At 40.4% G+C, this 15,804-nt stretch overlaps 1 protein-coding gene across 1 annotated transcript in view; it reads right to left on the bottom strand.

Annotated features, from left to right (window-relative positions):
• LOC129469029 (cytochrome P450 4Z1) overlaps window positions 1–15,804 on the bottom strand; it is a 54,305-nt gene that overhangs the window by 24,088 nt on the left and 14,413 nt on the right. Inside the window, exons 4-7 of the mRNA XM_055255159.2 lie at window positions 14,564–14,691; window positions 12,291–12,415; window positions 12,057–12,211; window positions 2,332–2,435 (exon numbers count right to left, since the gene is read on the bottom strand). Of these exons, the coding sequence (XP_055111134.1) occupies window positions 2,332–2,435; window positions 12,057–12,211; window positions 12,291–12,415; window positions 14,564–14,691 (512 nt within the window). The remainder of the gene's footprint in view (window positions 1–2,331; window positions 2,436–12,056; window positions 12,212–12,290; window positions 12,416–14,563; window positions 14,692–15,804) is intronic.

The raw sequence follows: 15,804 nt of genomic DNA, 5'->3' as shown, positions 1-15,804 counted from the left end.
GGTGTGGGAACAACACACTTGGGGCCTGATGGAGGGTGGGGGCTGGGAGGAGGGAGAGCATCAAGAATAGCTAATGAGGCCAGGCACGGTGGCTCACGCCTGTAATCCCAGCATTTTGGGAGGCTGAGGCGGGCAGATCATTTGAGGTCAGGAGTTCGAGACCAGCCTGGCCAATATGGTGAAACCCTGTCTCTATTAAAAATACAAAAATATTAGCCAGGTGTGGTGGCAATGCCTGTAGTCCCTGCAACTTGGGAGGCTGAGGCAGGAGAATCACTTGAACCTGGGAGGCAGAGTTTGCGGTGAGCCAAGATTGCGCCACTGCACTCCAGCCTGGGCGACAGAGTGAGGCTCCATTAAAAAATAAATAAATAAATAAAAGAAGAGCAAATGAGTGCTGGGCTTAATATCTAGATGATGGGATGATCTGTGCAGCAAACCACTATGGCACAGGTTTACCTATGTAACAAACCTGCACATCCTCCACATGTACCCCTGAACTTAAGAGTTGGAAATCAAAAAGAAAAAAGCTATTAACTAAAAATAAAAACAGTGTGTACTATTTTTCTAATGAGCAAATGTTATTTTATTTTTTACTATTATGTTTAGAGTCGATGTCTTGCTCTGTCACACAGACTGGAGTGCAGTGGCGTGATTAGCTTTGAATTCGTGTTCAAGTGATCCTCCCACCTCAGCCTCCAGAGTAGCCAGGGCTACAGGCAGTGCTGCCACACCTGGATAATTTTTAAATTTTTTATAGAGATGGGGGTCTCGCTATGTTGCCCAGGCTTGTCTCAAACTCCTGGCCTCAAGTGATCCTCCTGCCTCTGTCTTCTGTGTCGCTGGATTACAGGTATGAGCCACCATGCTCAGCAGAAAATTAAATTTTTTTTTTAACAAGTCATTAGTTCCTGGCAATTCTATTTCACCTGCAAATCCACCTCGTTTTGCAGTGCCCTGTTCTTAGTAGTACTGGTTTAGGAAGAGTCATGTTTCACATGATCAAGGTAGCGAACACAATGAAAGTTGAGTTCACAGAGTATTTATTTATTTTTGTTCCCTTACAGAGCATTTGTTTATTTTTCTTCCCTCAAATAATTCAGCACAATTAAATTCAGCAAATATTTATTGAACACTTGGAGATGATGATGGAAAATTATGTTCACATGGTGCCATTTGGTACAATGGAAATGGCATGAGATTTGGACCAAACCAGAATTGTCTTAAATCCTGGCTTTGTTAGTTCTAGGTATGTCATCTTGAGCAGTTGACTTCACTTTTTGAGCCACAATTTCTCTTCCTTAAATAAAGATATTTATAAATACCCCACAGGTTGTTATAATAAAGGTTGAAGATGCTTGGCACATAAGCAAAAATTATGAATAAATACGTATTAAAATATATAATAAATACAAAATAAAATAAAAATATTGTTTTTCTCACCACATGTCAGTATCTTTACACATATAATCTAATTTTATCCTTACAGGATTGCTAGCCTGGTGTGCAACAATAGTTGTCATATATTGAGTGACTGTCAATTGCCAAGTCCTTCACTTTTCTCGTGAACATCACATGGACACCTCATGAGACAGTCACCAAGCACTGTGCTAATCACTAGGGAAATAGGAATAAAATATGATCCTAGTCTTCTAGGATGGGGTTTTTCAAACTTTAATTGCAAATGAAACACCGAGGGATATGTTGAACTGAAGATTCTAACCCACTAGGTCTGAGGCAGGGTCTGAGATTCTGCATTTCTAACAAGCTCCCAGGTTTTACCAATGCTGCTGGTCTATAGACCCCATGTTGAGGAAGAAGGTTTCAGCAGCTTGTGGGCTTGGAAAAAGATAGACAAGTGCCCAGATAATTAAAATGTGACACTGGAGGCATGAAGGAAAGCCCTGGGAGGACAAGCAGGAAAATCTTCACAAGGGAAGTTCAATATACATCAGTTATCATATAAGTAAGTTTTTCTAATTTATTTATTTGTTATTTTAATTTTACTTATTTATTTTTTGAGACAGAGTCATGCTCTGCCACCTCCCGGGTTCAAACGACTCTGCCACCTCAGCCTCCCAAGTAGCTGGGAGTACAAGCATGCACCACCATGCCCAGCTAATTTTTGTGTTTTTTGTAGAGACCAGGTTTCACTATGTTGGCCAGGCTGGTCTCAAACTCCTGACCTCAAGTGATCTGACCGCCTTGGCCTCCCAAAATGCTGAATTACAGGCCTCCCAAAATGCTGGATTACAGGTGCGAATAAACAAAACCTATTTCTTTATTATTTAATTATTGAGTTGAATGTGTTCAGAAGTTTAGAAGACTTACTTTGGCACTCAAAAGTATGTCCAGAAAATCCCGGCGTCTTTTCTGAGTAGTATCTTGTTTTAGCTTATCCTTAAGAGACTCCTTCCGGTCCTGGATTACTTTCTCTAGATGGAAAAATTATGATCTTTTTTATTATCAAGGTTACTGGAAAGTCAGTTAAAGCCAAATGTAGTTCTGAGAAGCTGGTGCTTTATGGGTAGCCCCTGGCTGTCCCCCACCCAATGTTCCTGAGTTGGTAAGGGACAATATCACTAGCTGTCTTTTTAAAAAAATGGTCCCATCCCTGACCTACAGGTACTTCACCTTTTAGCCACAATTTCTCTTCCTTCAAATACGGATGTTCAAATGTATCACACAGGGTTGTTGTAAAGGTTGGAGGTGTTTGACATATATGCTCAGAGGTGCTTGGTACATAAATTTAATTCAAATGTTATAAAATTTGTTTGTGATGTAGGGTACTGTTACCAATCGCTGAGCTTAATTTCTACAACCTAGGCTTTGGTTTAAAAGAACAGCTAAAGAAAAAGAGGAGATGCCATATCTCACGGTAGAGACTGGTGCTCAAATTGAGTGGTGGAGGAATACTGAAAATATTCCCCTTGAGCACTGCAACTTGACAAGGAAGCCTAATCTCTCCACTCCTATTTAACACAGTACTGGAAATACTAGCCAGAGCAATCAGGCAAGAGAAAGAAATAAAAAGCATCCAAATAGGAAAATAGGAAATCAAACTTTCTGTCTTTGTAGATGACAAAGTTCTATGCCTGGAAAACCCTGAAGACTCTGCCGAAAGGCTCCTGGAACTGATAAATGACTAGTGGAAATAGAAATTCTCTCCATAACACACATTGTTGATTCTCTACAGTACATTGCAGCTTCCCAACTTTTCCTTTTTGTGCCTTTTCTACTGGAAACTAGGCTCTAAGCTACTTCTGTGAACAGGAAAGTTCTGCCTTTAGCAGTTAGGAGTAAAATGTCTTCCATGGCCAAATTTTAGTCTTGATATTGTCCCATCAGCATGAAAATAGCCACTCAGTTCCTATGTTCTTTTAAGACATCTAGTCTGTTTCCTATTAAAATGGTACTTAGTAAGGGGATTCTAAGTTTGGAAGTTAACCGGAACCATTTTTCTAAGGTAAATGCTTTAGTATGGGCCATAATAGCAGGCAATTTGGCACATTGCCTCCATTAAAGGAGCCTTGCCCAAAAATGATACAGTCTCTCATTTTTTGGGGAGCCAGCAGATTAAACAGGTTTAGGAAGTGAAAAGAGGAATGACACGACGTGGATAAGCTAAGGTTGTGTGGGTAAAGCATCACTTAGTTCATCCGGTTCCATAGCTTGGAGGACCACGCCTTCAACCATAGGTGGCTATTTAACAGGGTGCCAGGACCCAAGAACAAGGGAGGGAAAACAGCCAGAAGGATGCTCCCCTGTCTTGTCCTCCACCCTGGGTCATATGGAAAGGAAGGAGACTAAAAGAACTCTCACATCTTTTTCCAGATGGGTAACAGATTCAGCTTGCACCTTCTGGAGTGCACTCTGAAACACTGGAACTTCTTTAACCTCAGGACTTCAAAAAGAAAAGCAACTCATTTTCTTTTGCACAAGTGCATGGCATTTTTACTAAACTTTTGCAAACATTGTAAGATCAACCCAACTCTTTTAACAATCATATCAGGCAGGTCCAAAAAAGAATAGTTCCCCCAAATTAGAGAAGGAACCTCCAGGGAAACCATCTGAGGATTCCCCTTATTTGGGGCCCCTTCAGGTTCCCTTCTCATTATAGGATCTTAGGCAAATAAATGGAGACTTAGGCCAATTTTCTAATGACTCTGATAGGTATACAGAGGCTTTCCAAAATTTAACTCAGATATTTCATCCCACGTGGAGGGATGTTATGCTGCTCCTAAACCAGACCCTCACAGCAGCTAAAAAGCAGGCAGCTCTGCAAGCAGCAGAAAATTTTGGAGATGAGCAATATATCTCCTATAAGACACCAAAAGGGAAAAAAGCAGATAGGGAAAGTGAAGAAATAGCAAAAACACCATTCCCAATTGGGAGAGAGGCAATTCTGGTAAACAACCCTAGTTGGAACCCCAGTAACTCAGAAGATAAATGGAAAAGGAAGCACTTTTTAATATGCATTTTAGAAGGCCTATGGAAAACCAGGACCAACCCTCTCAATTACTCTAAACTGTCTATAATAGACCAGAAGCCAGATAAGTATTCCGTAGCCTTTACGGACAGGCTGGGAGAGGCTGTACTAGAACCCCAATATTAGAAGGAAAGTACAGAAGCAAGCTATAGGACCAGATAGCACCTTAGAGAACCTCCTGAAGGTGGCCACTTCGGTCTTTTATAATAGGGACCAGGGGGAGGCCCAAAGAAAGAGAGAAAGCTCAGGAGGACAGAGGCTGTAGCAGCAGCTTTGCAGGCTTGCAAAGTCCAGGATCCCCGAGTTGCATCTGCTAGTTTCTATCGGTGTGGCATTTTAAGAAGGAATGCCCAGGCAGCAAGATGAAGCCCCTGTCCAGCCTGTGGCGGAGATCACTGGAGATGGAACTGCCCCCAGAGGTGGAGGTCACTGGGTTCAGGACCACTCTCACAGATGGTCCAGCAGGACTGATGGGTCCTGAGGCTCAAACGCCGACTCCAGTGGCTCAAACTGCTGTTATAGCACAGGAGCCCCGGGTGATTCTAGAAATTAAAGGAAGGAAAGCAGACCTCCTTCTAAACACTAGAGCCAGTCTCCTTTCTCCCCTCTAACTCCAGGCCTCCCCTCTTCCCACAGCACGACCGGAAGGGGCATCTCAGGAAAAGTTCTAACCGAATATTTTTCTCAACCTGAGTTGCAGTTACAAGAACCTATTGTTGACACGTGCTTCCAAACCATTGTCATAATAGCTCTACTAGTGAAAAAATAGCCTTCAAGTTAACCCTAGGAAATAAAATTTAACTGTTTACACTCCCCATGATGTAGCAGAATCACTGTCCTCTAGGGGGAGCTCTTAGCTAACAAACAGTCAGTAAAGCAAGAAGTACATAAGGCAGGATAAACAGTAGTCGCTCTAAATAATGTCTCTCCCCAGGCACAAGCACTTAATTAACTGAGCTAACAGTTCTTACAAGAGTACTTGAGTTACACAAGGAAACGTAGCTAACATTTATACCTACTCCAAGTATGCTTTCTTAGCTCTCCATGCTCATGCTGCCATTTAAAAGGAAAACCACCAATGGACCTCCTATAAAATATCACCACAAAATTAGCAGGTTATTATCCTCAGTTTTTCTTCCACGAGAAATAGGAGGGATGCATTGTAGGGGACATCAAAAGGGAACAAATAAGGTAGCCGAAGAAAATAGGTTAGCTGATCAGGCAGCTAAGTCAAAGGCAAGGAAGCCTCAGAGCATCAACATGCTTCAAGCCCCTTCTAATTTAGGAAGGCTTCATAAGAGAAATTAAACCCCAGTATTCCCCTGCAGAAATAAAATAGGCCACTTCTCAAGGGCATACTTTTCAGTTCTCAGAATGGTTACAGTCAGGATGGCAAACTCTATTTGCCAGGCTCCAGCCAATGGAAAGTCCTTAAGATCCTTTGCCAAGCTTTTCACTTGGGAAAGGACAAAAACTTACCAATGTGCTCAGAGACTGTGTCAGGCAGGAAACCTCTCAATTGGTGAAGCATGTGAACTTCTAGCTCACTTCCAATAGAAATTAACACAGCTAGCAAGAACCCAATCCCAGGAAACAGAACCACCTTTATTTAACCCAGGACATTTGGTACTGGTGAAAACTCTCAGCTGTGTCTCCTTCCCTAAGTGAAGCTGGAAAAGGCCCTACACTGTTCTTCTTTCAACCCCCTCAGCAGTAAAAGTTACAGGAATCAACTCCTGGATACATCACACTCAAGTCAAAGCCTGAAGAGCTGAAGGAGCAACCCCTGACAACTCAGAGGAATGTCATAAATATCAATGTGAAGAAACAGAGGATCTTAAGCTGAAAATCATAAAAGATAAGTAACTGAGTGAGGGCTACTCATCTTACTCAGTCCTCTCCTCCCTCATCAGATACTTTTTATTATTTCTAACCTTTCCTCTCAAAGTTCATCACCAGATACTAAAACTTCTTTTTAATGCATATTTGCAGGGAGATTTTAATTATTCATAGAATCGCATTTGTAACTTTGTAAATCCCCAAAGGGAAATGTTATGTCTTGGCAAGTAAAGTTCCAAATGGAAATTATTTACTATGCCACTTTTGTGGGAATTGTTATAGTCATGCTACTGTTTGCAAAAGAACTATACACTGTAGCACCCACAATGTGGAACTCTGGTTGTAAAATTCTAATTGCTGTAATATTTTGCCTAATTATTATCCTTATAACAGGATTAATAATTGCAGGAAAGATTTAGTCAAGGTTGTTTTGCTTATGGCAGGAGTAATAGTTATGGATAAGAAAGAAGCATGAAAATTTTACTATCATTAAGTTTAACAGGACTTTGTACTGAAGGTTGGTAATATGATGCACTTTAAGCTATAAAGAGAAGGTTATAAAGAAGAAGATTTTATAAAAGAAAGGATTTTGTATGGTAAATATTTGTCCTAAAAAAGATGACTGGTTGTTTAAAGGAAGAATGTTTAGGACATGTCAGAAAGTTTAAGTATGTTGTAAGAGGGTCTATGAAAGTCAGAAAAAAATCATAATTAAAGGAAAGGAATTGTAAGATTAGTGCTAAAGTTATTTTAGCCATCCAATATCATATTTCTCCCAATCATATTGCAAGTTATAAAAATGGCCTAAGCCTGAACTTATTCTCTAAGCAAACCTAACTGCTGTTAAGGGGCATTGGATGACAATTCTTTCCGGCTACTGCCTGCTGAAAAGGGGCGTTGTGTGGGATAACAACAGTTGGGCCTCCTCCTGGGGTTGATCTAAGGGTTCTTGAGAAAATAGCTTGTTCATGTGTGGTTCTGCCTGCAGCACTGTTTGGAGTTTGATTGCTTCTAGGTGAAAAGAGATAAATTTTACAAGAAGGTTTAAAATATAGGGTTAGAATATGAGTATTAAGAGTATCACTGTTAATGGGGATCCTATAGGCCACAACTGAGTTTGATACCTGTTACGCCAATGGATTGCAATATTGGTTTGCCTCCATTAGGTGTCGCTGTGCATTACCGGAAACATTAACATAAAAGTAACATTTTTCTTGAGAAGAGCATACATTTCCCCCTTGACTTGTCATTAGAGAATAACTTCCACAATGTGAAATTCTGGTTGTAAAATTCTAATTGCTATAATATTTTGCCTAATTATTATCCGTATCCTGCACATCCTGCACATATACTTCGGAACTTAAAAAAAAATTATTAAAAAAATTATTTAAAAAACCCATCACAACAATATTTAAAAATATGAGAAGTAGTAAATAGGGGTTCAAATGGTGTCAGCTCCTTGAATTTTCAAGGAAGTATTTAATGTAATTACATATGTTAGATTCTAACAAATAAAGACCACATGTTGTAATTTCTAGCATACCCATGAAAACTAAACTTACGATCAAAAACACAAAAAGTAATAATATAAAATTATCCAGCAATTAATAAAAGATGGGATCAAAATCGGTTAAATAGAAAACAAATAGTTACATGGCATGTTGAAATCCAAATATTCTAGTGATTACATTAAATATAAGTGGTTTAAATGCTCTAACCAAAGCACAAAGATTTTCAGACTACATAAACAAAATCTAAATAAATGCTGCATATGAGAAATAAACCTTGGCTGAGCACAGTGGCTCACGCCTGTAATCCTAGCACTTTGGCAGGCTGACGCAGGCAAATTGCTTGAGCTCAGGAGTTCGAAACCAGCCTGGGCAAAATGGTGAAACCCTGCCTCTAGTAAAAAAATTACAAAATTTAGCCAGGTGTAGTGGCACACACCTGTAGTCCCAGCTGCTTGGGGGGCTGAGGCAGGAGGATCACCTGAACCCAGGAGGTTGAGTCTGCAGTGAGCCGAGATAGTGCCACCACACTGCAGCCTGGGTGATAAGGTGAGACCCTGTCTCAAAACAAAACAAAAACAAAAACAAAAAACAAAAAAAATTGGAGAATCAAATACAATTTAAGAATCAAATAGATGAATAAAAAATGATAAAGGGATATCACCACCAATCCCACAGAAATACAAACTACCATCAGAGAATACTATAAATACCTCTAAGCAAATAACATAGTAAATCTGGAAGAAATGGATAAATTACTGGACGCATACACCCTCCCAAGAATAAACCTGGAAGAAGTTGAATCTCTGAATAGACCAATAACAGGCTCTGAAATTGAGGCAATAATTAATAGCCTACCAACCAAAAAAAGTCCAGGACCAGATGGATTCACAGCCGAATCCTACCAGAGGTACAAGGAGGAGCTGGTACCATTCCTTCTGAAACTATTCCAATCAATAGAAAAAGAGGGAATCCTCCCTAATTCATTTTATGAGGCCAGCATCATCCTGATACCAAAGACTGGCAGAGACACAACAAAAAAAGAATTTTAGGCCAATATCCCGGATGAACATCGATGCAAAAATCCTTAATAAAATACTGGCAAACTGAATCCAGCAGCACATCAAAAAGCTTATCCACCGTGATCAAGTGGGCTTCATTCCTGGGATGCAAGGCTGGTTCAACATATGCAAATCAATAAACGTAATCCAGCATATAAACAAAACCAAAGACAAAAACCACATGATTATCTCAATAGATGCAGAAAAGGCCTTTGACAAAATCCAACAGCCCTTCATGCTAAAAATTCTCAAGAAATTAGGTATTGATGGGAAGTATCTCAAAATAATAAGAGCTATTTATGACAAACCCACAGCCAATATTATACTGAATGGGCAAAAACTGGAAGCATTCCATTTGAATACTGGCACAAGACAGGGATGCCCTCTCTCACCACTCCTATTCAACGTAGTGTTGGAAGTTCTGGCCAGGGCAATCAGGCAGGAGAAAGAAATAAAGGGTATTAAATTAGGAAAAGAGGATGTCAAATTGTCCCTGTTTGCAGATGACATGACTGTATATTTAGAAAACCCCATCATCTCAGCCCAAAATCTCCTTAAGCTGATAAGCAACTTCGGCAAAGTCTCAGATACAAAATCAATGTGCAAAAATCACAAGCATTCTTATACACCAATAACAGACAAACAGAGAGCAAATCATGAGTGAACTCTCATTCACAATTGCTTCAAAGAGAATAAAATACCTAGGAATCCAACTTACATGGGATGTGAAGGACCTCTTCAAGGGGAACTACAAACCACTGCTCAATGAAATAAAAGAGGACACAAAGGGAAGAACATTCCATGCTCATGGGTAGGAAGAATCAATATCGTGAAAATGGCCATACTGCCCAAGGGAATTTATAGATTCAATGCCATCCCCATCAAGCTACCAATGACTTTCTTCACAGAATTGGAAAAAACTACTTTAAAGTTCATATGGAACCAAAATAGAGCCCGCATTGCCAAGTCAATCCTAAGCCAAAAGAACAAAGCTGGAGGCATCATGCTACCTGACTTCAAACTATACTACAAGGCTACAGTAACCAAAACAGCATGGTACTGGTACCAAAACAGAGATATAGACCAATGGAACAGAACAGAGCCCTCAGAAATAATACCACACATCTACAACCATCTGATCTTTGACAAACCTGATGAAAACAAGAAATGGGGAAAGGATTCCCTATTTAATAAATGGTGCTAGGAAAACTGGCTAGCCATATGCAGAAAGCTGAAACTGGATCCCTTCCTTATACCTTATACAAAAATTATTTCAAGATGGATTAAAGACTTAAATGTTAGACATAAAACCATAAAAACCCTAGAAGAAAACCTAGGCAATACCATTCAGGACATAGGCATGGGCAAGGACTTCATGTCTAAAACACCAAAAGCAATGGCAACAAAAGCCAAAATTGACAAATGGGATCTTATTAAACTAAAGAGCTTCTGCACAGCAAAAGAAACTACTATCAGAGTGAACAGGCAACCTACAGAATGGGAGAAAATTTTTGCAATCTCCTCATCCGACAAAGGGCTAATATCCAGAATCTACAAAGAACCCAAACAGATTTACAAGAAAAAAAAAACAACCCCATCAAAAAGTGGGCAAAGGATATGAACAGACACTTCTCAAAAGAAGACATTTATGCAGCCAACAGACACACATGAAAAAATTCTCATCATCACTGGCCATCAGAGAAATGCAGATCAAAACCACAATGAGATACCATCTCACACCAGTTAGAATGGCCATCATGAAAAAGTCAGGAAACAACAGGTGCTGGAGAGGATGTGGAGAAATAGGAACACTTTTACACTATTGGTGGGACTGTAAACTAGTTCATCCATTGTGGAAGACAGTGTGGTGATTCCTCAAGGATCTAGAACTAGAGATACCATTTGACCTAGCCATCCCATTACTGGGTATATACCCAAAGGATTATAAATCATGCTGCTATAAAGACACATGCACACGTGTGTTTACTGTGGCACTATTCACAATAGAAAGACTTGGAACCAAGCCAAATGTCCAACAATGATAGACTGGATTAAGAAAATGTGGCACATATACACCATGTAATACTGTGCAGCCATAAAAAAGGATGAGCTCATGTCCTTTGTAGGGACATGGATGAAGCTGGAAGCCATCATTCTCAGCAAACTATCGCAAGGACAAAAAACCAGACACCGCATGTTCTCACTCATAGGTGCGAATTGAATAATGAGAACACTTGGACACAGGAAGGGGAACATAACACACTGGGGCCTGTCGTGGGGTGGGGGGACGGAGGAGGGATAGCATTAGGAGATATATCTAATGTAAATGACGAGTTAATGGGTGCAACACATCAACATGGCACATGTATACATATGTAACAAACCTGCACATTGTGCACATGTATCCTAGAACTTAAAGTATAATAATAAAAAAAGGAAAAGAAAAAGAAAAAGAAAAAAAGACATAAACCGCAAATATAAGGGCACAGAAATGGAAAAAAAAAGAGTATGGAATAATACACTATCAAAATACTAACCAAAGGAAAGCAGAGGTTATCATACTGGTATCAGATAGAGTAGATCTTAAGGCTAGAAGCACTATTAGAGAAAAAGAGACCGATTTTATCAAGATAAAATGATAAATCAGAAATATATTCCAATTGTAAATGGCTATTGTCATAGGTAGATTTATGGTCCCTCAAAGTTATCTATGTCCTAAGTCTCCAAAAACCCATGCAAAAGGAATACTCAGTGGTGTGCTGTGTTGTTTGATAAACTGTGCATAGTAGGCAGTACCCACTCACGTTCAGTACTTGCTCAGATGACCTGCTCTGTCTCCCTACAGAAATGTGTTTCCTTTCACTTTTACTTTTCTTCACATCTGAAGCTGCTCCATAAGAAATGAAGCAAAATAGTCAGATGTTTTGCTTATTGTATTAGTTCTAACTCCAAACATTAAAATGCAGCTATATATACACAGTAATGTAATACCGTCTACATAGCATTTATGTAGCACATTCATTTAAGAGGTATGAATTAGCATTTCTGAATGATGACCATGCCATATGTCCATAGTAGAGGCAGCCATAACCAGAGTCTATGTCTCAGACAATGAGATGTCTCATAGTGGACTCTGGCCATGTAAATCCCAGGACTAACCTGTGAACTGATGAAGCTCTTGGTTAAATTTAGAAAAGATTTGGCCTTGAGAGCTGAATTTGAAAACCAGGTCATTGTGATGTAGAAAATTGTTCATGCGCTGGTAGGAGATTTTGCTAAGGTTGAACACTGCTTTCAGGTATGAGTCCAGGGTACTGGAATGGGGAGGATGGAACAACATGTTAGCGGGTGACACAGTTATTGGTGAACAAGTACCTTCCTTTTGTCACTGACCTGTCCAACTGGATGCTGCTCTGGTGGCTGAAGGCACACTTCATGATGCTGTCCAGCGTCATCAGGGAGACATGTTGAAAGAGCTCCAGACATGAGTTTTGGGCAATGTGTTCCTCCCATTTGTTCTGGGGCAGGAGATGAATATGATCATACACATGCCCATTTTTTCCCAATTTCTAAGTTATTTTATGTCCCTTTTAGAGCTTGTTGGGGTTTGAAAATATAAAGTGTACAAAATGAATCTGCCTTCTTATGACAACCATATAAAATAAAACACCTTGTCAGTACTGAAAATGATACTGTGCCTTAGATGCTATTTATGACTTTGTAAGGGTGGGGAAATAGCTTTTTTTCTCTTTTTCAAGTTTCATTAGTACAATTTATATGACTTTTATCATGGAAAAACTAAGCTGACAAAACATGGAATAAAAAATAAATAAGAATTCAAAAACATCTGTAGAGAGCATAAATAAACAGAGGTTTTTGATTCTAGGAAAAGATCCCTTAAAATATTTAGTACTTGACAAGTTTTGTCCCAGATCCATTGAGAATTTAGAGAGGAATTAGACATAGTTCTTGTTCTCAAAGGGTTTGCAGTTAAGAGTCAAGAGAGAAAACCCTCAACTATACATTAGAATCCAGATGTATTTACCCGCTTGGACATACCTGCCAATATCCCAGAAAATTTCACTTTGTCAAAAGCCAAATGTTTATTGAGATGAAGTTCTCCATTTCAATATAAATATTTATACACTGTTAAGCTGTTATTAACTCTGTAATGTGAATTCATTAATTAATTCAATTTGAAAGCTTTTTTCCAAACACGTTATTAAAATCAGATGTTCTGAAAGATTGCAATTGCCATGGAGCCAAGAAGAGTAGAGAAAGAGCAAGAGGTAGGTGATAATGGGGATGATGTCTGTTTGGATTTGGTAAGGGCATTGCAAGGAGAGGCACTGGTTGGAGCGGGCTGAAGGAGGCACCATCAGGAAGAAGCCTTAGACTCAAAGAGAGGTGCATCAGTTCAGGGTACACTCTTCCGACTCAAGGAGGCTTGAGTATGAACCCAAGTCTTCCTCTAATCTGCCTTATGAACTTGTATTTTTAGTAGAGATGGGGTTTGGCCATGTTGGCCAGGCTGGTCTTGAACTCCTGGACTCAAGCCATCCACCCACCTTGGCCTCCCAAAATGCTGGGATTACAGGCATGAGCCACTGCACCTGGCCTGCCCTGTGACCTTGAACAAACTGCTTAATCTCCGCATCTCAATATCCTTACTAGCAAAATGGAGATAATACAGCAAAATTGTAAGACTGTAGTAGTATAAAAGGATATAATAAGCCTGATGGTAAGTGCTTAAACAGTATTTGCAGTCACTGTATTTATATGTTTTGCTTTGATTTTTATTTTGGAGTGGGACGTGGGCATGGTGACAAGGGTCATAAAGGATAACAGCATGGCACACTGGAAAGTATGGGGCCAGTATGAATCCAAGGTGACGTGTTAGGGGAACCCATGTCTCTGAGCCCCTGTATCATTAAGAAATCTTTGTGACTAGGATTGAGATCTTGTGTGTAGAATTGCTTTACTCAGTGCCTGGGATCTTAGAAACTTAGTCTTTGAGTTGTCACAATCACCTCATTCAGGACCCCTGAAACAGACCTTAGGTGTGCTCAAAACCACCTGGCATGTCTTTGCCATCCAAACTCCAAGAGGACAGGTGTGGAGACATACAACTGTGTCTTCTCTATAGGTTCTAGATTGTCTTGTGAAATCTCTGCACCCTCTTCTGCCTCAGCCAAAGCTAAAGCTCCATTTTCTCCTTGACCACAAGGCAGTCTTTTCTCCGAGTCCCCATCTCTAGAAATCCTGCCCATTCTCCAAGACTCAGCTCCTGTCACCTTTCTTAGGAAGTCTTTCCTGACTTGACCTCCTGAACATGATACACTTCTCTATGTTGGCATGGCTACTCCTATGGGTGTCTTTGCTCTTCTGCCTTGTGTTCTCCAAATGTAGTGAGTCTACTGGACTCACTCACTCATTCATTCAGCTACTTCTCATTGAGCACCTACCCTGAGTCCATCCCTGTGAGAAGTGTTGGGTATACAAGACAGGGTCCTTGCCCTGATGATGATAGTCATGGTCTAAACATCAAATAACCCCATATAAACTGCTGTGAACATGGTTCTGAGGGAACTCAGAGTCTCCCACGCCATATGGCTGGTAGCACCTCACTTCAGAGGCCAGGTAGGAATGCTCTCTTCTCCTCTTACCAGCATCATCCGAACACTCTCAGACATCATGGTGATGAATATTTTCAGAATGCTGATGTTGAAGCCAGGTTTCACAATCTGGCGGTGCTTTTTCCATTTAGAACCATCCAGGGTCACAAGTCCTCGACCTTATGAAATGAGAGGGGCAACTGTTTCTATCACAGGCCAGGTAAGTGCAGAAAGACTAGGCAGGCAGGGAGCAATTCCCTATCTATGACACTGGAGAGAAGCTAGAGTGGACAGAGCTCTGAAAGAGTGAATGAGCAGGAGTAGACCTAACCTTTTGGGAATTAAGTCCATATCAGAAAATTTGTTTATACAATGAACTGAAAAAAAAGATCCATCCTATTCTATTTGATGGTCAGATTCATCAGCCTTTTGATAAGAGTTCAAATTTAGGGTGGGTGAGAATTACCTGAGGTGCTTTCTAGAGGCAGATTCTTTGGCTTAATCCTTCAGAGCCAATAATTCCTAGGTATTGAAGTAGAATCAAGGACTTTTGAGTTATGACAAGGGTCCCAGCTAGTTCAGGTCCACACTTTGAGAAATATTGCCTTAGAGTGGCACAAAGTTCCAGGCTGAAGCAGAGGTGCTGCTTTCTTTCCATCACTTTTGTGCTCCTCTTCAGGCTGAGGATCAATGACGGAGGACTAAAGGGGCTTTTCTTTATCATTCTTGCTGGACAAGTGGGTTTGAGATCTCCACTAAGTTCACAAAAGACTTAGTTTAGGAGAGTGGGTTCTTTCAAAGGGATCCTCAAGAGCAAGATTTTCCAGGGGTAATTGGATTGTGGAAAACTGATAATGAAATTTGTGGTGAAAAATATTTTAAATTCTCTGTAGGGTGGAAAATCTAAGGAGAGGGAGAGAAGGTGCCCATGTACATTTGATCCAGGGATCTGGGGCTACTACCCTGATCCTGAATCTTCTGGTGTGAACTCGCTTAGCTGCACAGACTGGTTGCCCAGAAAAGGGAGGGGAAGTGTGGAGGGAAAAGGAGAGAGAATGATCTTAAGCAACTTTCACAATGGCAACCTTTTCCAGGGCACCATTCTCAATAAGGTCCATGTTAGCAGGCTGAGGGACTCTCCTTCTCTTTCCCTGATCCTCAAGTGGGGACTACCTGGGATAATGACATCAGTTGGTGTGAGGAAGAGAGCATACAACCCCCAGTCCCCTTCTTATTCCTCCACCCTACCCCTAGTTACACCAGAAATAAAGGACCAGTCCCAAACAGGTAGA

This window comes from Symphalangus syndactylus, chromosome 12, assembly GCF_028878055.3.
Source record: "Symphalangus syndactylus isolate Jambi chromosome 12, NHGRI_mSymSyn1-v2.1_pri, whole genome shotgun sequence".
NCBI lineage: Eukaryota > Metazoa > Chordata > Mammalia > Primates > Hylobatidae > Symphalangus > Symphalangus syndactylus.
This window is presented reverse-complemented; position numbering and strand designations above follow the sequence as displayed.